The 24,552-nt window shown below is 34.9% G+C and overlaps 1 protein-coding gene across 3 annotated transcripts in view; it reads left to right on the forward strand.

Moving 5' to 3' along the window:
• Positions 1 to 907: 907 nt before the first annotated feature.
• LOC122051099 (probable serine/threonine protein kinase IRE) overlaps positions 908 to 24,552 on the forward strand; it is a 45,299-nt gene continuing 21,654 nt past the window's right edge. For 2 of the 3 annotated variants that reach the window (XR_006131322.1, XM_042612052.1), the window contains exons 1-8: positions 908 to 1,230; positions 1,379 to 1,585; positions 1,658 to 2,932; positions 6,859 to 7,031; positions 7,193 to 7,421; positions 12,315 to 12,407; positions 12,487 to 12,627; positions 12,725 to 12,817. Coding sequence is in view for 2 of the 3 variants with exons in the window: in XM_042612052.1 (XP_042467986.1) it covers positions 1,225 to 1,230; positions 1,379 to 1,585; positions 1,658 to 2,932; positions 6,859 to 7,031; positions 7,193 to 7,421; positions 12,315 to 12,407; positions 12,487 to 12,627; positions 12,725 to 12,817 (2,217 nt within the window). In the remaining variant the exon portion in view is untranslated. The remainder of the gene's footprint in view (positions 1,231 to 1,378; positions 1,586 to 1,657; positions 2,933 to 6,858; positions 7,032 to 7,192; positions 7,422 to 12,314; positions 12,408 to 12,486; positions 12,628 to 12,724; positions 12,818 to 24,552) is intronic. The other variant, XM_042612054.1, reaches the window with a different exon arrangement.

Below are 24,552 nucleotides of genomic sequence, written 5' to 3' on the forward strand. Positions count from 1 at the left end.
TAACACAAAATGCCAGATTAATGAATTAACTGAAAACTACAAAGGGTAAATAAGAAAGGTACTCTTATTCCTAAATAAGGCTCACTAGCATCTCCAAATGCACTTATTAATAGGAAGACAATCTTTTTTTTTTTTTTTGTTTGGGTGTGTTTTTTTATTTTGGTAATTCATATATTTAAATTTTTAAACCGACTAATTTTAGAAATGATCGATTCAGATCCACGAAAATTTCTTATATGCTACCAGGTTAAATCAGGAAGAGCTCGTAGATACCCATCCAAACGACCAATGTTTTTAGATTTATCGTCTCACTAGAGAAAGATTCTTATAGTACACTGCAGCTGAGATTTTGAACCTTAGATATCTGGTTAACCTCTTGAAGAAATTAATCATTGTATTGTAACTCGATAGTGACAATCTACCCTTTAAACTACTTAAAGGATAACATCAATAGTCAATTAAAAAAATTAATATGGTAGTAAAAAGATGAAATTCATCATCCATACGGTTGGTCCTATGACTATTTATGAGGAAATAAGTCGAAAAGTTACAATTGACTTCTGAGAGGATATTTTTCTTAGATTAAAAACATTGATATTGTTTTAGTGGTAGGTCACAATGTTTTAATAATTAAAATATCAAAGAATGAGTCTTAACTTTATTATCCATTACTTAACAAGTTATTCAAGATAAAACATGGCAAAACAATGTTTTTCAATTAAATATAAATACAAATATAATTCTAACTTTTTTTTTTAATTTTTCTTATGTTTTTATAATTCTAACATATTGGGGCAATAAGCTAGAATTATATAAAATAATAATAATAATAATTTAAATGGGAGAGTCTCATTGGGAATTTTATTATATATTATTCGAGTTAACTGGTACAAAGGTAAATGTCACCGGGGGTGCAACGAACGCGGAGAGGCCCGGAACTCCCGCCGGCTTTAAATAGAGAGAGGAAGAGCGAGATTGAATCAGAAGACGTTGATTAAATTTTAGCAAACTAATTAATTCTTTTTTTTCTTTTTTCTTTTTTCCAATGCCCATTCTTTGATCTCTCTTCTTTTTCCTTGCTAGTCAAATCTGCGGTTTACTTACAGTTGTTCTTGATCTGTTTGTTCTCTTGATTTCTTATTTTTTTTTAATTGATAATAAGCGGGAAGTAAACGCTGAGGACAGATTCCAATCGCTAAAGAAAGGCGGATTTCGGTGTTGTCAATGGAGGTAATGCGACGCATTTAGTGGATTCTTTATGTTTTCCGTTGATGATTGATGGGAAAAAAAAATTCAAAGGGAGTTGTTGTCGATCGTCGTGGTTTGTATTTCGGCTTCCACGCGATCTGTTTGATGAAATTCCTGCGATGCGATGCAGCAGGGTGGTGGTGCCGGTGGCAACCGCCGTGTTAAGTTCGAGGCCGTCAAGGAGATGGAGTCGCCGCGCTTCCGAGCTGTGCTCCGCGCCACCAGCGGCCGCCGGAAGCGGACAACCGATGTCAAGAGTTTCTCCCATGAGTTGAATGGCAAAGGGAACCACCACCACCAGATTCCCATTCGTAAGCTCCGAGGCCTCAGCCCGGAGGTAATCACGCATTGCTCCTCTTTTCTTTGCTTTAGCTAAGTTGGGATTTTGATGTTTTGGTGCACATCTTAGGAAGTAATGAGCGTGATTCGGTCAAAATTTAAAAAATTGAAAGAGGAGATTAACGCAGAATTGGGCATATTTGCTGGCGATTTGGTTGGGATTCTCGAAAAGGGCAAAAATGAGCATTCTGAGTGGCGGGAACCTTTGGAGGATCTTCTGATTCTTACTCAGAAATGTGCCGAGATGACACCGGATGAGTTCTGGTCATCTTGTGAGGGAATAGTTCAGAATGTGGATGATCGCCGCCAAGAATTGCCAATGGGCTTGCTCAAGCAAGTCCATACCCGCATTCTTTTTATCCTCACCAGGTGCACTAGACTGATTCAGTTCCAGAAAGAGGGGATGTGTGGAGAACAAGAACATATTCTCGGGTTCCACCAACTGAGTGACCTGGGCTTTTACTCGGGATCAGGAGACGGTCTCAAGATCTCATTGAGTGCCAAAGATATGAAAGAGAGGATTATCATGAAGAGGTTGCAAGACCATAAATATTTTAATCAAGATGGTGGTCGGCACATGGATTCATCCACCAGACCTAGGATATCATCCTGGAAGAAGCTTCCCTCATCTAATGAGAAGAATCAGAAAAAAATTCACGATGAGACTGATCAATCCCCTCCAAAGAAATTGCTAGATCCATTCTCACAAATAGATATAACTAAGTTGGGAGCTTCTGGTGGTTCTTCTAATATTAGTTCTAAGATTGATGATAGTTCAAAGCCACAGTTACCTAAGGAAGACGATACTTCTGTAGATGATTCTGAAGTTCAACAACATCAAATTATTGGAAAGCCAAAAATGATTTGTAGAATATGTGATTATGAAATACCTACAATATATGCGGAAGGTCATTTTAGAGTTTGTACAATGGCTGATAAATGTGATTCAAAGGGCTTAACTCTTGATGAGAGGCTGGAGAGAGTTGTGGCTGTTCTTGAGAAGATTTTATCATCCATTACACAGAAGGGCTCAGATGGTGTAGAAGTTCATAGTGAGGTTGTTAAAACTTGTGCTTCATGTTCAGCTGAAGGGCATGATTGCCTGTCCCCTGGTCAGAATAGATTATTCTGTCCATCATATGCAGATATCTTGGATAGGGAAGTCATTGGCAATCTTGTAGGAAATAATATGAATGAACTACAAGCAACTATGAGCAATTCATATAGTGTTTTATCATCTGGAAGCATGACACCACAATCACCACTAATGACACCACGAACCAGCCAGATTGATTTTCTATTGCTTGGTATCAAGTCATTTATTGATCATGAAAATGTTCAGCAGGTATGTTTCTATTAATCATTTTATCATTCTCAAGACTGACATTTGATATGGTACTTTAATCTGCAAAATTAGTCATGATGCAACTAATGTAATTACAAACTTTCATATTCTTTTGCTATTGAACATGAAACATGATGAGGAACCAACTCCCCAAAATTTGATAATCTGTCATTTAATCATTTAAGTATACTGTTTGCTTTCCTGAGTTATTTCTTTAAAAGAGATGGTGTTTCTCATTCTTTGTCATCTTCCTAGCTATTAGTGTTTACAGCATAATCCTTCTTTCTGTTTCTTGATTGAACTAACTTCCCTTGGGCTTTATTCAGGATTGGCTATAAGAATAAAAAAGAGTGTAGTTATTGCTTACAGCTAGTCATTAGTTATTAACCTTGTTTTTTTTACATATAAAACTTTGAGGAAGTCACTGAATATTTATCAACAATCTCATTTTACAGAATAGTAATACTTCAAAAATACAATTTGCTAGAAGAAATTAGCCTAAAGGTTATTTCCTACACTTTTTGCATCAAGAATTGATTTCTTTATCAGTGCTGAATTTTTCCCTGCTTAGAATCTTCAGATGTCCTTTATACCTTACGCTTTATCAATAAGTTATCTGCAAAATCACCTAATTTAAAACACTTTCCTATTGTGTAGAATCATTGTAACGAAAAGGGACTAATATACATTTCAATTACTCATAATACAAGATCTACTCAGTCGAAGAGATCTTTGCTGTTTCTTATTGTATGTTTTGGACTTTTGGTTATAGGAATTTCCATCCCCTTGTTATTCTAGATTCAAACTTGGATAAGAAGAAGATAAGCAGTTGTTCATAAGAAATGCTTCTGTAAATTTTTTGAACTTTACACTATCACCCTCAGTACAGTGATTAACATTCTTTGTAGCTGGAATCACGAGTAAGATTATTTGATATGAAGACGAGAGAGTAAAACTATTGGAAAAATTATACACCATGGTTTGAGGCAAAATTAAGCAAAAGTCTTTTGTTGCTCATCATATGTTGGTCAAGGAGAATAAATAAATTCAGGTCAAATACAAACTATTTCATGCACATTTTATCACATTATTATTACATGCACAAAATATGTACAAAACCCCTATTATGTGTAGCTAAAGTTTATTTGATTTATTAAGATACTTAATGTTAAGGCTTAGTTTACCTTCTGTATTAGATCCTAAGGGAATGTAGGTTAGCTCCCTGAGAAGTAGCAAAGCCATCAAAATTGATTTTTAAAATTATAGAAGATGGAGGAAAAGTGGGCTTGTATAATGGTAGAAGATTTATGGTAGAAGTGTTAGGATCAATCGTAGATGAACCAGAGGGCTTGAGTGGGTAATAGTGCTTAACTTAAAAAATGAAAACCTTTTTCCCTTGCAAATATTTTGCAAGGTCAAACAAACTAATAAAGTGCTGTCAAAAATATGAAACAAGAAAAGCAATTGTTAATACAATGAGATTTACATGGTTCAGAACTCTCAAGTTCCTACTCCACGATGTATGACTTGTAAGGAGAGTCACCTATGAATTCTGATGTCTTTTTTCTTTCCTATGGGTAGAGAAGCCTCTTATAAGAGAACTTCTTACAATGTGAGGAAAAGCAAATCAAACTTGTAAGAAACAAACAACAATAAAATAAAACTTAAACAATAAGAGCAATAAACATTATCTTTAGCTTTTTCTTAAGCCTTCTCATCAGTTTTCACCAACTTAGACAGCTCCCCTTACCCCTTTGTTTATATCTTTCAAGTTGCCTTAAAACAAGCTTTAGTCTGTTGTTCTACATAGATCCAGCCGTCTTTCATTCGACTATTTTTTGATTGCAAAACTTGATTTTAGTTTGCCGATTTGCAAGTCCATGTAAGCCATTAGACATTGTTGCCTTCCTTTGCCAAATCAACAATTTGATTTTGACTTTTATTGAGATTCAATCAACTGCACTAGTTGACTCCCAAATAGAGAGCAAGCAATCCACATAAGATGACCTTCAGTTAACTGCTCAGTTGATTGAGTGGCCAATCAAAACATAACCCTTTTGTTTGCAAGTAGAACATCTTGAATCGATTCCCCAATTGACTCAACACTAGTCAAATGATATCAACCTCTAGTTGACTGGATCGTTGACTACAATCAAACTATAGTTACTCCTTGCCTAAGTGAAAGTCTACTTGAAACCCAAAATACAAGTCACTTGTGTAGACTCGCACAATTCACTAAGATTTTTACTTGTTGTCGTAGCTTTACTTTGCCCAAGAGTTTATCTCCCATTACATCCTCAATCCTGTGGATGTTCCAAGCCTTTTGCTCGCTTCACATATCATCCTTTGTTATATGCCTACATAGTCCACCTCTTACAACTCCCATTAAAGCTATGGAACGAAGTTAATGATCCTCATCCTATAGTTCTTTAGATGTCCTATACCCTCCAATGATCTCCTAAACCTTTAAGTTTTTGATCCAAACCCTCTTAGCCATGCTTAGTTAAGTTTTGTGAGCTCTACTAACCCAACCTAATACTTCTCCTCCTGTAGTCCCTCGGATGTCGCACGCCATCCTTTACCGATTTCTAGTGGGCCTTTAAGCCATTAGGCAACACCAATTTAGCAACACCAAGTCATCGACCACAACTTGACCTTGTCGAGTCACACCTACTTGGCTGCGCCAAGTCACCAAACATGAGTCAACCTTGTTGAATCATAAGCTTTGCAAACTTTGTGTGCATCTTGTTGTCCCTACAAAACTTCATAGATGCATTGGTCTGGCAAACCTAATTTAGACTCTTTTCCAAACATATCAAAACACTCTAATCGAACATGAGAATTTATGGTTTGATTGCATTAACATGAACACTAGGTTAGAACTTATCAGATTAGGGAAAGTTCAGATACACTCACTAAAGTTGAGTGGTGTGTGTGCATGTAATGTTTTTTATGCATACAATTGCCTTTTAAGGTTTGCAACATCACATAAGCTCTTCTATAGACACATAAAAATTAAGTTGTATGCATTGTGAGAACAAGAAAATGATGGTTTATTTGAGGGTGAAAGCTTAAATGCAACTTATTGTCTAGGCTTTGCCTCCATTGATACAAGCCATATCTATATCTTCTCCTCTTCTTTATTTGAGATCTTCCTAATCATGCTATTCTTCCTTTCTTCCAATCAAATTTATCTTCACACAATAGTTGTGGTTCAAATTTTATCCAACTCTTCTTAATTATGCATTATATTGTTTTATGGGGTAATGACGTAGGCGATTCTTGCGCAATTAAATTTAGGAGTATTTGGATTTTGATATATCATTTTATTGTTGTTGTCATTCTCCTAGAAGCAGAAGGAAAACATATTACTGCCTATTCTTGATCTCACAAAGGACATTATTCTATGAATTTATGGTCGAAGTTGGAGTTCCTATACATGATGAATAGTTTTGAGGGGAAAAATTCAATGTGAACAGAAAGTTGCAGTAATATATGAATATTAATACTTATCTTAATAGGTTTAAAAAATATTCCTGTAGATTTGAAAATTTTAGAGGTGAGCTATTGCTAGTGTATGAGGTTACATGAACATACTAGTTCCACATAGGAGGAATATTTTATGATTGACACAATGACTTAGGAAACATTGAAACTTCTTGAATGACCTTGTTGCCATAGTCGGAGTTGAGAAAAGTTGTGCAAGCCATTTATAGAAATTTTGAATGACCAACTTCATTTAGTAAGTCAAGTTATATTTATATCTGTTTTAAGCTCATAGACATATCATAATAGATTGTTTGCTTATTTTATTTTTCGAGACAAATTATGAAACAGTAATATAGGAACATGTCCTGAATTTCATAGTCTGTCTTGACTATAGAGTCTTCATTTTTTAAAGCTTCTATTGCATCACATATTGGCAGATTGAGAGTTTATTGGATATTGTTCGCGGCATTGCAAAAATGAATACCTACAATTACAGCTCCCTTGAGGATTTGCACTCGTATTTAGAAGATTTGAACGCAGTCCTAGATACCAGAAAGATTGATGCTCTTGTTGTTGAGACATTTGGAAGAAGAATTGCAAAACTATTACAGTAAGTTGCAGCTGCAAAATCACATTGCATATTAGATTGTGGCAATGAAATTCAGATTCTTTACAGTTTTTCATTAATTGTTTTATGGATTAATTTGTATCTGTAAGAAAACTATTTCTTTTATTGGATGATATAATGTTGTTTAATGATTGAATTAACAGGGAGAAGTTTATACATCTATGTGGTCAGATAGATGATGGGATTAAAGATGTCTTGAATGTGATGGTAGATGAAGATGGTTCTGTAGGAAATTCAATAACCTTGGGATCCAAGATCAAGGATCGAACTTCCATCGAGGATTTTGAAATCATAAAACCAATAAGCAGAGGGGCATTTGGACGAGTTTTCCTTGCGAGGAAAAGGATTACAGGTGACATTTTTGCAATAAAGGTAATAACAACCTACTTGTGCATCAGAATAACATTATTAAAGAAATTTTATTTTCTAATTGAACTATGTTTGTTCTTTTGTCTTTGTCTACACCATTTTCAATACTCCAGCATACTGTATAGAGACGCTTAGTTCCTTTCACCTGAGTATCCCCATCCAAACATAATTCAACCTTATAATACCATCCCTAGTTGTTGGGTATTTTATGGAAGAAGAGTCATGGTGTATATTTATTCTTAATCATGTTGTTCCAGTTTTATTAGTCAATGATGGGTATTTACCACTTCAATTAAATTACCTAATGCAATCACTTCCATTTCCCATGCTCTTCTATTTTATGGAAGAAAAGTCATGGTGTATATTTATTCTTAATCATGTTGTTCCAGTTTTATTAGCCAATGATGGGTATTTACCTCTTCAATTAAATTGCCTAATGCAATCACTTCCATTTCCCTTGCTCTTCACTAATTGTATTTCATGGATTCATAATATGTTACATGAATTCATTGCGTTCTGTTGTGAACTATGTATATCCTACTGGCCCCAACATTATTCTTATATATTTGGATATTTCATATGTTAATCATGTAAAATATTTTAAGGTATGGATAATTCCAATGTCCATTATTGCATAATGACAATGATGAACATGTGTATTATGCTCCTTTCCGGTTGACATTGGTAAAATTTATCATTTCACCCATCAATAGACATGCGGCATAATTTGTGCTTGTGTACAAGAGCAATGCATTAACTTGTTTTTAACATAATACTTCTCTTTGACAGTTATTCATGGGTAATTATTAGTACACAAGACAACCCCCTCTTTGCTGTATTATATTTCACATATACACCCTTTTTGCATATTTACAAATGGCCCTCAATATACCCCTAACAATAACGACAACAACAACCAAGCCTTATCCCACTAGGTGGGGTTGGCTATATGAATCCTTTTACGCCATTGAGTTCTCTATCTTCTACTATATTATCATTTATACTTAAATAAATTTTATCTTATTTTATTATTGCTAACCAAGTCTTTTTTTATCTTCCTCTTCCTCTTCCTCGTTTGATATGCGTGTTTGTCATAGTTTCACATCACCTAACTGGAGCATTTATTGATCGTCTAAGTACATGCCAGTACCATTTTAAACGTGTCTCTCGGAGTTTTCTCTCAATAGATGCGACCCCGACTTTCTCTCTAATGCTCTCATTTCTTATTCTGTCCATTCTCATATGTCCACATATCCACCTTAACATCCTCATCTCTGCAACTCTCAACTTTTGCTCATATGCTCGAGTCATAACTCAACATTCAGTTCCATATAATATAGCAGGTCTAATTATGGTTTTGTAGAATTTTCCTTTAAGTTTTAGAAGTACTTTATGGTCACGTAAAACACTTGACGCTCTCCTCCATTTTAACCATCCTACTTGTATTCTATGCAAGACATCTTTCTCAATCCCTCCATTATTTTGCAAAAATGATCCTAAATATCTAAAGCTCTCGGTTACGGACAACTCGTCATCTCCTATCTTAACAATTATCTCATTATGTCTAATATTGCTAAACTTAAATTTCATATATTTCGTTGTTATTCTACTAAGCATAAAACCTTTCCTTTCAAGTGTTTCCTACCAAGATTCTAGTTTAGCATTTTACTCCTTTACGTGTTTCATCTACCAAAACAAAATCATGTGCAAATAACATGCACCACGGTATTGGGTCTTGAATGTGTGCAATAAGTTCGTCCATAATTAGTGTAAAAAAGATAAAGACTTAGAGTTGATCCTTATGTAACCCTATCTTTATTGGAAATGCTTTAGTTACTCCGCCTGAAGTCTTTACTCTAGTCGTTACATCCTCGTACATATTCTTAATTAGTTCAATATATGTTGCACTAACACCTCTCTTTTCTAGAATTCTCCATATAATTTCTCTTGGACTTTATCATAAGCTTTTTCTAAGTCAATGAATACCATGTGTAGATCTTGTTTTTGCTCCCGATATTTTTCAATTAATTGACTAAGAAGATGTATAGCTTTTATTGTCAACCTTTCAGGCATGAACCTAAATTGATTTTCTGTCACTGTGGTCCCCTTAATCTTTTTTCTATTATTTTTTCCCAAAATTTCATGGTATGACTCATTAGTTTAATACCCCTATAGTTTGCATAATTTTGTATGTCTCCCTTATTCTTATATAAGGGAACTAGAGTACTTATCCTCTATTAATATGACATTTTTTTTTGTTTTCAATATCATGTTAAATAATTTTGTAAGTCATTCAATACCTTGTTTCCCTAGGTACTTCTAGACCTCTATCGGAATATCATCTGGTCCAATGACTTTTCTATTGTGCATCCCATTTAAAGCTTGTTCTACTTTTGAAGTTTGAATTCTACGATAAAAATCTAAATTTCTATGCTCGTTTGACGTACTTAAATTACCTAAGTTGGTTACATAAACCTTCGTTAAAAAGTTGATGAAAATACCTTTTCCACCGTCCTTTTATTTCTCCATCGTTTACTAGTCCCTTATTACATTCATCTTTAATACATTTTATTTGGATAAGATCTCTTGTCTTCCTTTCTCTCACTTTAGCTATTCTATAAATGTCTCTTTTCCCTTCTTTTGTATCTAATTTTTGATATAATCATTTAAAAGTTTCATTCTTTGCTTCATTCACTACTCTCTTAGCTTCTTTCTTGATTGTTGTATATTTTTTTAAGTTTTTCTCGTTTTTACAAATATATAATTCCTTATAAGTTATTCGCTTTTCTTTCATTTTCTCTTGTACTTTCTCATTCCACCACCAAGATTTCTTAGTGGTGCATGTCCCTTTGACTCACCGAGTACACTCTTAGCTACTATTTTCAACTTTGATATCATCTTATCCCATATCATATTAGAATCACTATATATTTCACCTAATGCTTGTACTCCTACTTTCTCCTTAAATATATTTTGTTTTCCATCGTTTAACTTCCACCACTTAATTTTAGGATTTGTATATATTTTCTTTATACTATGTTTGAGGCATATATCCAACACTGCTAACTTATATTGGGTAGTTAAACTTTCTCCTGGAATGACCTTGCAATCTTTATAAATCGTTCTATCATTTTTCTTAACCATAACAAAGTCAATTTACGATTTATTACTCCTACTTTTGAACATGACTAAGTCTTTTTCTCTTTTCTTAAAAAACGTATGAGCTAATATAAGGTTATATGCTATCGTAAAATCAAATATAGTTTTTCCCTCCTCATTTCTTGTTCCAAACCCATAACTCCATGTACCCTTTCATATTCCTCATTTTTCACTCTGATATGCCCATTTAGATCACCTTATATTAAAATCATTTCATTTGGCAGAATGTTTTGTAATATTTCATCTAAGTCGTACTAAAATTTTTATTTGGTAGTTTTATCTAATCCTACTTTGGTGCATATATTCTAATTATGTTCATAGTTTCTTTCACCACTATTATCTTAAAGGCTATAATTCTATCTCCTTTTCTAACTACTATAATTTCATCCTTTAACGAACTATCTATAACAATACCCACTTCATTTCTTGTTTTACTCTTTCCTGTGTACCATAACTTAAAATCCAAGTTCTCTATCAGTTTTGCCTTCTCGCCTATCCATTTTGTTTCATGTACACACAAAATATTAATTCTTCTCCTAATCATTTTATCTACTACCTCCATTAATTTACCAGTGAGGGTTCCTATCTTCCATGTTTCAAATCTTAGATTATTAATTTTTCTATCATATTTGTTTTTATTCAACATATAGTGTGAGAACTCTTGCCTATTTAACACTACACCCAAGTTCTCATAGAGATGTAGTGGTCCTTACCAATACATTACAATCGAACCCTGCAACTTGAACTCTTGCATATTTAGCACTACACTCGAGTTCTGGAGATATAGCGGTCCTTGTCGAGACGTTACAGTGGACCCTGCAACGTATTTCTTCTAGGAAACAACTTAGCATTAGCACAATAGTTTAATGGATCAATTTATTGAATATTTGTTATAGTTTTAACGCTGGTCGGCAACCTAACGCAACCCTCCTTTATTCGGGCTTGGGACCGGTCATGACTAGTTCGTCACGGGCGGAGTTCAATATACCCTTAAGTTGGTTTAAAAAATTATAAAACTCCAATTTATATTCAATTATAGAACCTATAAGAGACTTAACTATTTAATGCTAACAGTCATTAGAATTGATATAAAAAATAATTATCTCCTTTACCTTTTCCATGACAAAGTAGGAATCAAATTATATATTTTTATCTTTTCATGAAATACTAGATGGAAACAGTTTACATGACAGCTTGATATGTAGCATTATAGTTTCATCTACTCAGTGGAGTACTACCTAATTTAATCATCAATTGCTTGAGGTAGATAGGCTCGCATGCTAAGAACTATGACCCTATATTGAGTTTCTGCATTTGGTCATTACAATGGCTCAATATAGATCACTTATTTTGCAAAAACCAGCCCGATTTACATCCAAGCAGCCTACAATATAGAAGAACCTTCACTGGAGTTAGAATATCACAAAATGTTTAGTGTTTCCTTCCAATGATCATGACATGGAGTTTTAAGAAAATGGTTAATGTGTATGCCATGTCATACACTGCCACTTAAGAGAGCTGGATTATGCACATGTCTTATAGTTTTTAGTAACTGCATGGTAGTGACCAAGTCCATGGTCTAGTATTTGACAATTGCAAATCCTATAGATTTCTGAAATATAAGCTTCTTTCCTCAATGTTTGACAATTGCAGACCTCTATGTTTTGATTTTTTGGTTTTTTTCAAGTGCAAAACTTCTTTGGCTGATAATATGCTTTACTTTTCATGCTTGTCTAGGTACTTAAAAAATCTGATATGATACGCAAGAATGCAGTTGAAAGTATTCTAGCTGAACGTGACATCTTAATATCAGCTCGTAACCCTTTTGTGGTAAGCACCTCAATTAATCTTTGGGCATTCCAACTGCTCTAGAGTCCCTCTATTCAGCATTTCATTTATGAATGAACAGGTGCGCTTCTTCTACTCCTTCACATGCAGGGAAAATCTTTACCTTGTAATGGAGTATTTAAATGGAGGGGATTTATATTCCTTGTTAAGAAATTTACATTGTTTGGATGACGATATGGCACGCACATATATGGCTGAATTAGTAAGTAATACTTTTTGATAGTTATATGTTAATGGTGCATGAGGAAAAAAGTTGTTTCTGAACTTTAGGGGATATGATTTTGGAAGTAATATTACAGGTTCTGGCTTTGGAATACTTGCACTCCCTGAATGTAATTCATCGAGATCTTAAGCCTGATAACTTGTTAATTGCTCGGAATGGTCATATCAAGGTCAGTACTTTTTTCATGGTTTGTCTTGTCTTGGAAATGACTATTGTTCATCACTGGTAGAAATAATTTATGGTTTAGAGAATTCTTCAGTGTTAATTTGTTCTATCAAAGGTATGATAAATAAAATGCATTGAAGGCTATGGGTTTTTCAACACATGTATGAAATGGAAGATCTACTCGGTAAAATCTTTGATTTTGACCAACTGTTTTAAATTCTTGTGGATATAAAGGTTCACCTACATCAGTGAGAAATTGCACATAAATTGGCATTCCTCTGCCATAGTCTTCAATAATGCAAATTCATTAATTTTTGATAGAAATCAAGCTTTCACTAGAACCTTCCATGGTTTCATTTATTACTTTTTGGACATGAGATGAGTACAATCTTAATAAGCATAGATATATGAGGAAATTGGAGATGAACTTTTATTCAACTTAATTTGTATAACGCTACTTATAGATGATGCCACATCTAGAAAATATGAGAAAAAAAAAAACTTATTAGATCTCACACACACCATTTATAATTAGGTAATAAATGGGCATATGATCTTCTAGGACATGAAGATATTAATTAGTTGATTAGCAGTTGTAACTATACAAGAAAGGAAGAATATTCTACAATATTATAGACTCCTCGAGCTGGGTTGTAGATGTTGATTAAACCTAGCTTGGATTTTAAATCTTCAAAGTCCTTCGTCTTAGTGAGGATGCCCCTTGTTTGAAGACTGGTTGGCAAATTCAGTAACTTGGGTCAGCAACAATTCTTTAACTCCTTTAAAAGTCTTCGTAGCAACATCCCTTCATTTATACCATGTGCCATTGTTCTAAATTCAGCTTCTACACTACTTCTCGATACACCAAATTGATTCTTGCTATGCTATGTAACTAAGTTTTCCATACATGTGTGCAGTAGTTGAAAGTTGATCCTCAATCTATTATTGATCTTGCCCAATCAGCATCACTATATAGCTTTTGGTTGTTGATTTCCCAAAATATAGCTACTTTCCTGGTGTTAGTTTTAAATATCTTAAAATCCTATAGATTGCCCCATATGCTCTTCAATTAGATTGTTCATAAATTGCTAACCATATTAACCATGTAGAAAATGTCGGGTCTTGTGTGGGATAAGTATATGACTTTGCCCACAAGTCTTTGATATCTACCTTTATCAATTGTGAATAATCTTTTTTTGGTTCCTTGTTTCATTATTGAATCCATGGGAATGTCTCGACTTGCATCTAAGCATTCTAGTTTCTTTCAGAAGGTCCACAACATATTTTTGCTGAGAGACTAAAATTCCTGCATTTAACCAAGTTATTTCCATTCCAAGAAAATACCTAAGATTCCTAAATCTTTGATTTTGAATTCCTTGGTTAGTAGGCTCTTGAGTTTGCATATCTCTTACATATGATACATATGATCTCCTGATAGAATAATGTTATCCACATATACAATAACTATGACAATTCTCCTATGAGTTGCATATTTAACAAAGAGACTGTGATCTTCCTGACATTATAGATAACCATATTGCTTGATTATTCTAGTAAATTTGTCAAATCAAGCTCTTGGGGATTGTTTGAGTCCTATAATGATTGTTTTAACCAACAAAATTTGTTGATTTTTTCTCGCAACTTTAATCCAGGAGGGATGCTCATGTTAACTTCTTTTGCCAAGTCTCTGTTGAGGAAAATGTTCTTGACATCTAATTGATGAAGTGGCTAATCTATATTTGTGATCAGAGATAGAAGAACTCGATTGTGTTTAATTTGGCTACAAGAGAGAAAATTTTTTTGTAATTGATTCCATAAGATTGGTGAATCCTTTTTCAACAAATCGAGACTTGAATTAACCAACATTCCATCTTCTTTGTATTTAATTGCAAAGACCATTTGTAGCCAACAAGATGCTTTGCAAGTGGCAGCTCACTGATCTTCCATGTTCCTTTCTTCCTATTGCTAAGATTTCTTCTTCAACCACAACTTTTCATTTCGATATTGTGAGAGATTCTTGTATTGATTTAAGAACTTGTGTTTGATCCAAACTTGCCGCAAAACTCTTGTACTTATTATATAGCCCCTGAAATGAAACAAAGTTATAGATCGGATGTTTTGTGTATTCTCTAACATCCTTTCATTTTTCAATAAGAAGATGATCATCTTTAAAAGACTCAGGATTGGAGTTACCTTGTGGGATCTTTTAATCTTGAGTCTAGTTCCAATTCTTAGATTTGCTCAAGGAGTGCTTGGTGCTCTATCTTCCTTTAGTTTTTTCCTACTAGAATAGGTGATAAGGTCATTGTTGTTTTCAAATTGATTAGTGTCAAGGAAATGAAGACTAGTGAGACTTGAGATTTTGTTTGACTAAATAACAGTTAGAGAAGAGGAAATGTGGGAAAGAAGCATTTGGAGGTTTTGACATTTCTATAAATGAGTCAAAGCATTTGGAGGTTCCGACATTTCTTGTGTGAAACTATCCTCTCCTAAATGTTAAAGTTTGGTAATTTGGTTGATGTTCAAAAAATGTAACATTTATGGAGTTATAGAAATTTCTTGTAATTAGAGAATAATATTTGTACCCTTTTTTATGAGAAGAATACCCTAAGAAAATACACTTAATATCTCTAGGATTAGTTTTCCCTAGTGTTAGTTATGAATATGCACAAAAGCAGAGCAGCTAAACAACTTGAAAAAGATAGAGGATATGAGATATGTCATTGGGTTTATTTTAAGTAGGATCTACATGGGGATTGAAATTTTAAGACTTGAGAAGGCATTTTTATTTTATAAGAAAAAATATCATATCATAGTTCAAGAGTACAGAAAATGGTCTATAGTGGCTACTTACTATTAGTACAATCATTCTGGGGTCAAGGTTGACCAGGTTGGCTAAGCTCAGATTGACTCGAGCTTAAGTTTTGATGTTTGACAATAGGTGAGAGAGAAGTCAAGTAGGTCAAGGGAGGATTGAATAATTGTCTGGGAAGTCTTAATTGGAGGTTAGACAACAAGAAGTCCTAGCAGGGCTAGGCAGTGAAAGATCTAGTTGGGAACTAAGCAGTGCAAGTCCTAGCGGAGCTAGGCGGTTGAAGACCTAGTTGGGAATTAGGCAATGGAAGTCCTAGTGGGGCTAGGAGTTTGAAAACCTAGTTAAGAACTAGGCGATGGAAGTCCTAGCGGGGCTAGACCATTGAAGGCATAGTTGGGAACTAGGCGATGGAAGTCCTAACGGGGCTAGGAGGTTGAAGACCTAGTTGGGAACTAGGCGATGGAAGTCTTAGCAGGGTTAGGCAATGGAAAAGTCCAATTGGGTCAAAAGTGGACTGAACGCTTGGTGAAAAAATCCTAGCGGGGCTAGGCAAATTGAAAAGTCTAAGTGGGTCAAAAATTCACTGGACACTTGGCGGTCGGAAGTCTAACATGGAGTTGGTATGCAACGAGGAAGTTTCGATATAGCAAACTTCCGAAGGGCATAATTTTTTATTCGGATATCAGAATGAGGCGATTTTTATTGTAAAATGAAGCCCGTTCAGAGATCTATGTTTGTTTAAGTCAGGTATCAGTCGACTGATAAGTTTGATAAGTCAACTGATGGCTTTAGCAACCAAATAAAAGCAAGTCGATTCAGTTGCTAGACTCAACTAATGGAATCAATATACTGATGGGTAAAATCAATCAACTGATAACCTTAGAAAGAGAACAAAAGCAAGTGAGACTCGCTTGTTCTGTTTGATTGATGAGATCAATTGACTGATGTGGGACATTAGTCGACTAATGCGCTTGTTCTGTTTGATTGATAAGATCAATTGATTGATGTGGGACATTAGTCGACTAATGTGGGGCATCAGTCGATTGATGTCGAATTGAAGAGCACAGAAGTGAGTGGGACTTGCGTGCTCCATTCGACTGCTGTGATCAGTCAATTGATGTTTTCATTAGTTGACTGATCTTCAACTTGTGCAAAACCAGACAGGTTTTAGAAGCATCAGAGGTCGTTCAATGGTCAGAGACTGATGGATAAGATCAGACGACCGATAGGTAAAAATCAGTCTCGACCCAATGGCTTTAAAGGTGGGGTTTCGAGGAATTTTTCAACGCCGATTCTTGGATGATTCAGAGTGAAGTGTTGTTGCATTTCCGAGTCTACAAGAGGCTATTCCAAGCATGAAAAGAGCAAGCAAATCAAGGTTTATAGTTGTAATCGTTTTCAATTTCTTGTGTAACCTAGTTTGTATTTTTTGTTGCATTTTCTTGTTGTGAGCTTGTGCGAGGTTTCTCTGCCTCCGGATTATTTTCGAGGAGTGCGTTCATAGTGGAGTAGTATGCACCGTGTGGATCCTTGGATTAGTCATCTCAAGGAGGTGGAGACCAAGTAAATTGGAGGTGTTAGCATTGTGGAGTCTTCGCTTCAAGTATTGGTTGCAAATCATCATTGAAGAAGCGAACGAAGTTATTCACCCCCCTCTAGCTCGCACAAGTCCTAACACTTATGACTGACATAATATTAAATCAGAGTATACCCTTAAAGAGCTATATACATACATACACACACTCTTGAATATCCTCTCAACACTTAATTGCTCACCCTCGAAGATACATTTATTTCTATTTCTCTATATATAGTGTATTAACGAAGACATGCCAAGTACCGAGCCTTCATTAATACCTTATTCCCACGGTAACATCTCCCAAACACTCTTAAAGCCTGTCTGAAAGTGGACATCTCTTGTTGCATATGTAGCCAGTTTCTGACCCTCCTCCATAACTCAGTAATAGAGGGGCACCTAGAAAAACAAATGCTCATGTGTCTCTAACACCTGTCGACAAAATTCACACTGCTTATCCTCCAAGTACTCATGCATGTCTTTAGTGCGAAGACGCCCCAAGGCCAACATCCAGCAAGTGGTAGCATGACTAGGCTACAAAGTAAGTTTTCCACACTGTTCATGCCCATACCTTCTTAGGACTTGGACGTCTAAAGAAATCATATGTCCGTGCCACTCCACCGTCCTATGCGAACCATCCTATTAGTCTTTGTCTAGCAACAGATGCCAAGCCCACATCCGAAAGAATTTGGTCCTGTATTAGCAGTAACCTCTTAATCAAAGGTGAATCTAAAGGGGATACTTCTCAGGACCACACATTTGCACATCTCAGATATTTGTGGTGGGCTTATTTGATCTAAAGAGTGTCTGCTTTCACCTCAATCTGCCAAAATACCTTAGCTAGCAGAGCTAAGTTTCAACTTTTAACTCTCGGAATTCCAAACCTCCTTCCTCCTTTTGTTTGCAGATATCAGCCCAAGATATTGGAGGATGCTTAGATGCCCACATGAAAGATTTGCAAATTCTATAGATATGGCTTGACCTAGAGGCATTGGTAAGATGGACATCTAGAAACATTCCACCCCTTGAAGCATCGAGGAAATAAGATATGCCTTGCTTGCATAAGATAGAGTGTGTCTCAGCCAACCATTAACACGCCGGACCAAGAAGTTAAGGAGAGGTTTATAGTCCGAAATCCGAAGTCGCTTAGCTACAAGGGGAACCCCAAGATATTTGCACAGTATAGATCCCTCCTGAAAGCCCGTGATGGACAGCAACCTCACGCTGATCCTATCCTCAATTCCAGCCAAGTATATGCATGATTTCAACCTATTAACGCGAAGGCCAGCCGTTTCCCTGAATTCACGCAGACAGGCAGATAATGCTGTAACCAAATTCTCATCACCCTTACTGAAAAGAAAGAGATCATCAGCATAGGCTAGGTGGGTTTGTCCCAGGAGTGCACACTAGGGATGAAATTTGGAAGTCGAAACAACTGTGCACTGTTGAATTTGTCTCCCAAAGATTTCTATGTAGATTCCAAATAGATATGGTGACAGTGGGTCTCCTTGCCACAGCCGCCTAGCTCCACAGAATAGCCCAAAAGTCCCTCCATTAATGGCAAGTGAGTGTGAGGTAGTGTTCAATCATTCCATAATCGAATCTATATACTTCCTCGGGACTACAACCCAAGAAGTGTCTCCTTCAGGAAATCCTAGTGGACTGAGTCAAATACCTTTTGTAGATCAATCTTCATGATGCACCTTGGAGACAAACACTTTCAGCTGTATTTCCTAAAAAGCTCCTGAGCCAAGTGGATGTTATTTGTGATGAGCCTGCCCTTTACAAATGCAGCTTGTGGCTGATGTAAGAACTTGTCCATGATATTTGCTAGACAACCTTCCAATAACTTCGATATGACCTTGTAGAAGACTGTACAGTAGGAGATAGGTCTATAATCCATCACTTTACTGGCATGGGAAGACTTCGGGACTAGAGAAATTAAAGTATGGTTTCATTTCTTAAGTAGCTTCCTGCTGTTGAGAATTGCAGGACTGCATCAGAAAAATCTCCTTCAACAGTGTCCTAAGCTTGCTTAAAAAACCTCGATCCATAGCCATCAGAGCCTGGGGCATGCTGGTCCCCTATGTCTAAGAGTGCCTCCTTGATCTCCTCAACTGTAGGAAGGCAAACCAGCTAATCATGCTGAGCTGTTTGAAGAATCTGACCAAACTACAAGCAAGATGCTGGGAATAAAGTCTTGTCTATTCGAGTGTCAAATTGGTTCTAAAAGTAATTAGTAACTACTCCAACAACCTCCCTAAAAGATTCAGTAAGATTGTCATCATGCCTTTCTACTACTGTGATTTCATTGCGCTTGTTATTTCTTTTTACAATCGCATGAAAAAACGAGGAGTTACGGTCCACTTGTTTAAAATATTCTAGCTTGGCATGCTGCATGTGGAAGTTGTGTTCAGCAACATTTAATCGGGAAGCAGCCTATTGAATTTCTTTGTAATTGGCAACCATAGTTCCACAGGACAATCCAGCTTCTTGAGCTTCCTCTAATCTTAGTCGTGCAGCTGTTTCTCGTGCCAAAATGTGTTGAAAGTGCACGGAATTCATATTTTTCAAGTCAGATTTCAGAAGTTTCAGAATATGCACAATTGTGTACTGAGCTATTCCTTGGCCAATCTGCTGCTTGTAGGTTGTCCATTTGGTATTTGTAGGAAGGTGTTGTGCTTGGCCCATATATTGAAAAACTTAATGGCCTAAGGATTTGAATGCCACTGTTCATAATGTAGGCCGAATGATATGATAGGCAACTCGGGGGAGTGAAATTAGCAAAACTCTATAGCTCAGCCTCCCGTCAACATTTATTCACTAGTGCTCGATCAAGTTTACTGCACATGTAGCCATTGGACCAGGAATATCTGGATCCTATATGGTTTAAATCCTCCAGTCCAGTAACTGCAACAAAATCTTGGAATTCAGTAAGACTCTCTTGTGAGAGAGGGTTTCCACCATGCTTGTCCTCTATTGATAGGTAAGCATTGAAATCCCCTATGACAACCCAAGGCAAAGCTATATCATCCGCTAGACGCTACAGGTGTTCCATAACGGTCTCCTTCCAAGAGCAGTGCCATACACAAAGGTGATAGCTATGGGTCTACGTGTCACTTTGCAAGTCACTTTATAATGCACAAACTGATCATTCCATTCTTGAACCTCAAGTTCAACCCTTTGTTCATCCCATATCAACAATATCCTACTCCGACTATCTGGAACATCCAGTTGTTCCATCTTGAATTGGTGAAATATCCTTAATTTCAGTTTTTGATAACTCAGTGCTGATAGTTTAGACTTTAGAAGGCATTTGTTTATGAGGTATGTCGCAGTGAGTATGGCTTCCCCTAATACTATTTTGGCACATGTGTAGAGAGCATGAGAGATGAGACTACTTTAAAATGTTCCCATTCTCAGCCACACCATTTATTGAGATGTGTCAACCCTTGACTTATTAAGTAATCACTAAGAATAGAGACAAGACGTTCCTATTTTCAATATTTATATTTTGGTTTGGAATTGAGTTTGAACCACAAATTTTTAAAATATACGACCTTGCTCCGATTTTTCTTTCTTTACAAAAAACTTATGTGAGTGTGATCATCTATAGATATTATGAATCAACGAGATCCAATAATACTCTTGATCCTACACAATCCCAACACATCACTATGAATTAATGAAAAAGATTGTGATTTTTTGTAAGGATGAGAATTTCAAACATGTTTAGCTAATTGACAAATTTCACATTGAAATTTATTCGGATTTTTATTATTGAAAAGAAATGGAAAAAGGTTCTTCAGATCTATAAACTTTCGATGCCCTAACCTATAGTTCTATAATATAATAGCATTGCCCCATTTCAAAAAAAGTAGAAACTGAATTTTAATTTGCAAACACTAAACCATCGGTATTATGATGTTTCTTTTTAGGAGAATCATTCACCTCAAGTAGATAGAGCCCTAATCATATTCTTTAGCATTGCCAATCTTCTTCTCCAAATCAAAGACCTATAATTCACACAAAAAAAAATTAGGGACAATTGTGATACTGAGTGAATCTACTAACTAATAATAAATTACAGTTTAATTGAGACATTAAAAGGACAGAGTTGAGCGTTAACAGAAACATAACTATATTATTTTATGATTTCCAACTTTTGAATCTCGGGCCATCTGCCTTTGGAGGGGCTGCTACTCCAAATAAATAATTGTCCTTTCTTTGCCACATATGAACATCATCATCGATTGGGACCATTGGAGATATTGTTTTGTATCCTATAATAAGAGGTAACGTCAAATATAGAGAAGGAACTAAGTCTTTTTGTGGCCATTTTGAATTTCACCATGTATAGACAGTACAATATTATTATATGGGCATCAACTAGAATATATTATGTAAACTTGTACTGACAGGGATAATCGGAAGATGATGTATGAATTCAGTTTTAGCCCTAAGGATTTTCGGGTAATTAGGGTGTGCTTTTATATCATGTGAAAATTGGAGATAAATTTTTATTCAACTTAATCAAAACGTATTGTACCACGGTTTAAAATTTCGAGCCTCGACGGAGTTTCAATTTATGACGAGAATGATACGATTTTGGTATCGTGTCATATTGATATGGTTTCAGTATTTTTTTAAATATAAAATATATTAATTAAAAATTATTATTATAATATTTGATTGCTATAAATATTTATTATTAGGTTAAACTAATATTTTAAAAATTAAAATCGAGTAAAAGTCAATTTAGGATAAACTAAAGTTTAGATATGATGATTAAGATTAGGTTTAAATTAAATTGAATGTATTTTATTTTAATCAATTTAAATTAAACTGAATTTATATGTAGAATAATTTAAATCAAATCATAGTAATATTTAGGAATTATATTATATTCATTTTTTATCCTTAATATCCCTAAAAGATAGTTTTGGGATTAGGGTTTAGGTTTCCTTTAAAGAGTTATTTTTTGAACTTTTGTATTTGTCCATGTGAAAGGTGAAGGAGAGAGAAATTAACAGAGAAAAAGAATCAATATTCTTAAGAATTTTTTTTTTTCCAAATGTTTAAGGAGGAAAGGAATAAGAAAAGAATTAATACGGGGAGAAAGAAAAAAGACTTTTCCATGTGTTCAAGAAGGAAAGGAATAAAAAAAATAATATAGGAGAGAAAGGAGAAAGAATTAACTATTAAAAAAAGAAAAAAGAAAAAAAATTATCAATTGAAAAATAAAAATCGAATCCTGTGACCGTCATGGCCTTGCGCGCGACCACGAGGTCTCATGCAAGGCTTTGTGCCGCTGTAGGGTCTTGTGCGAGACCTTCACATTGCCACGGGGTCTTGCATGGGGCTTCACGCCACCCAAGATCTCGTGCGTGGCCTCACGTGATCCTGCTAGTGTCGATGTTGTGTTTGTCGACGAGAGGAATGATAAATTTTAGCATGTCGATCAGTACCATACGAGATTTTAAACTATGTATTATACAACCCTACTATGTATTATACAACCCTATAGTTAGAACATATTTGTTAGGTAATTAACCGTCATAACTATATAAAAGTAAGAATATTTTATAATATATATTAAATTGAAGCAGTGGTGGACACACGACTTTGAGTTTAGAGACCCAAATTAGCACCCACTTTTTTAAAAAAGTTGAGAATATTAAAGAGCAATTAGTTATCTTTAAAAAAATTTAAAAATAACTTGTTTATATCACATACTAAAATATTTAAAAGGGGGACACTAGCAACTCTAATTTTTGTCTGCCACTAAGTCAAAACATTTCTTTTTTTTAGGTACCTTTCAATATTTTTTTTATTGTCCTTCTCAAAAGAGTCATGGTATCTACATTGCTCTTATTCTAATTCAATTGTAGTTTCAACTGTTGTGAGAATTAATACAACAGCAACAATCAAGCCTTATCCCACTAGGTGGGATCGACTATATGGATCATTTTACGTCATTGAGCTCTATCTCCTACCATATCATCATCTATACTTAAATAAATTTTATCTTGTTTTATTATTGCTAATCAAGTCTTTTTTGGTCTTCCTCTTCCTCGTTTGATATGTGTGTTTGTCATAGTTTCACATCGCCTAACTAAAGCATTTATTGGTCGTCTAAGTACATATGTCCATACCATCTTAAATATATCTCTAAGAGTTTTCCCTCAATAGATGCAACTTTGACTTTCTCTCTAATGCTCTTATTTCTTATTCTATCCATACTCGTATGTCCACACATCCAACTTAACATTCTCATCTCTGTAACTCTCATCTTCTGCTCATGTGCTCAAGTCATAATCCAATATTCAACTTCATATAACGTAGTAGGTCTAATTGTGGTTTTTTAAAACTTTCTTTAAGTTTTAGAGGTACTTTACGGTCACATAAAATACTCGACGCTCTCCTCTATTTTAACCATCCTTCTTTATTCTATGTAAGACATTTTTCTCAAACCCTCCATCGTTTTGCAAAAATGATCCTAAATATTTAAAGCTTTTGTTCCGAACAACTCATCATCTCTTATCTTAATAATTGTCTCATTACATCTAATATTGCTAAACTTAAATTCTATACTTATGTCTTTATTCTACTAAGCCTGAAACATTTTCCTTCTAATATTTCCTACCAAGATTCTAGTTTAGCATTTACTCTTTCGCGTATTTCATCTACCAAAAAAATATCATCTGCAAATAACATGCACCATGGTAATGTGTAATGTCTATAGTGAGTTCATCTATAATTAGTATAAAAAGATAGGGATTTGGAGTTGATCCTTGATGTAACCCTATCTTTATTGTAAATGCTTTAATTACTCTGTCTGAAATCTTTACTCTGGTCGTTACATTCTTGTACATATCCTTAATTAGTTCAATATATGTTATGCTAATGCCTCTCTTTTCTAAAATTCTCCATATAATTTTTCTTGGGACTCTATCATAATCTTTTTCTAAGTGAATATTATGTGTAGATCTTATTTTTACTTCCGATATTTTTAATTAGTTGCTAAGAAGATATATAGCTTCTATTATTGATCTTCTAAGCATGAACTCAAATTGATTTTTGATCACTGTGGTCTCCTTAATCTTTTTTCTATTACTTTTTTCCAGTTTCATGGTACGACTCATTAGTTTAATACCCCTATAGTTTGCACAATTTTATACGTCTCTCTTATTTTTATATAAGGGAACTAGAGTACTTACCTTCCATTGATCAAATATTTTTTTTGTTTTCAATATCATATTAAATAATTTTGTAAGACATTCAATAACTTATTTCCCTAGACACTTCCATACCTCTATCAGAATATCATCTGGTCTAACGATTTTTC

Source organism: Zingiber officinale, chromosome 3A (genome assembly GCF_018446385.1).
Source record: "Zingiber officinale cultivar Zhangliang chromosome 3A, Zo_v1.1, whole genome shotgun sequence".
NCBI lineage: Eukaryota > Viridiplantae > Streptophyta > Magnoliopsida > Zingiberales > Zingiberaceae > Zingiber > Zingiber officinale.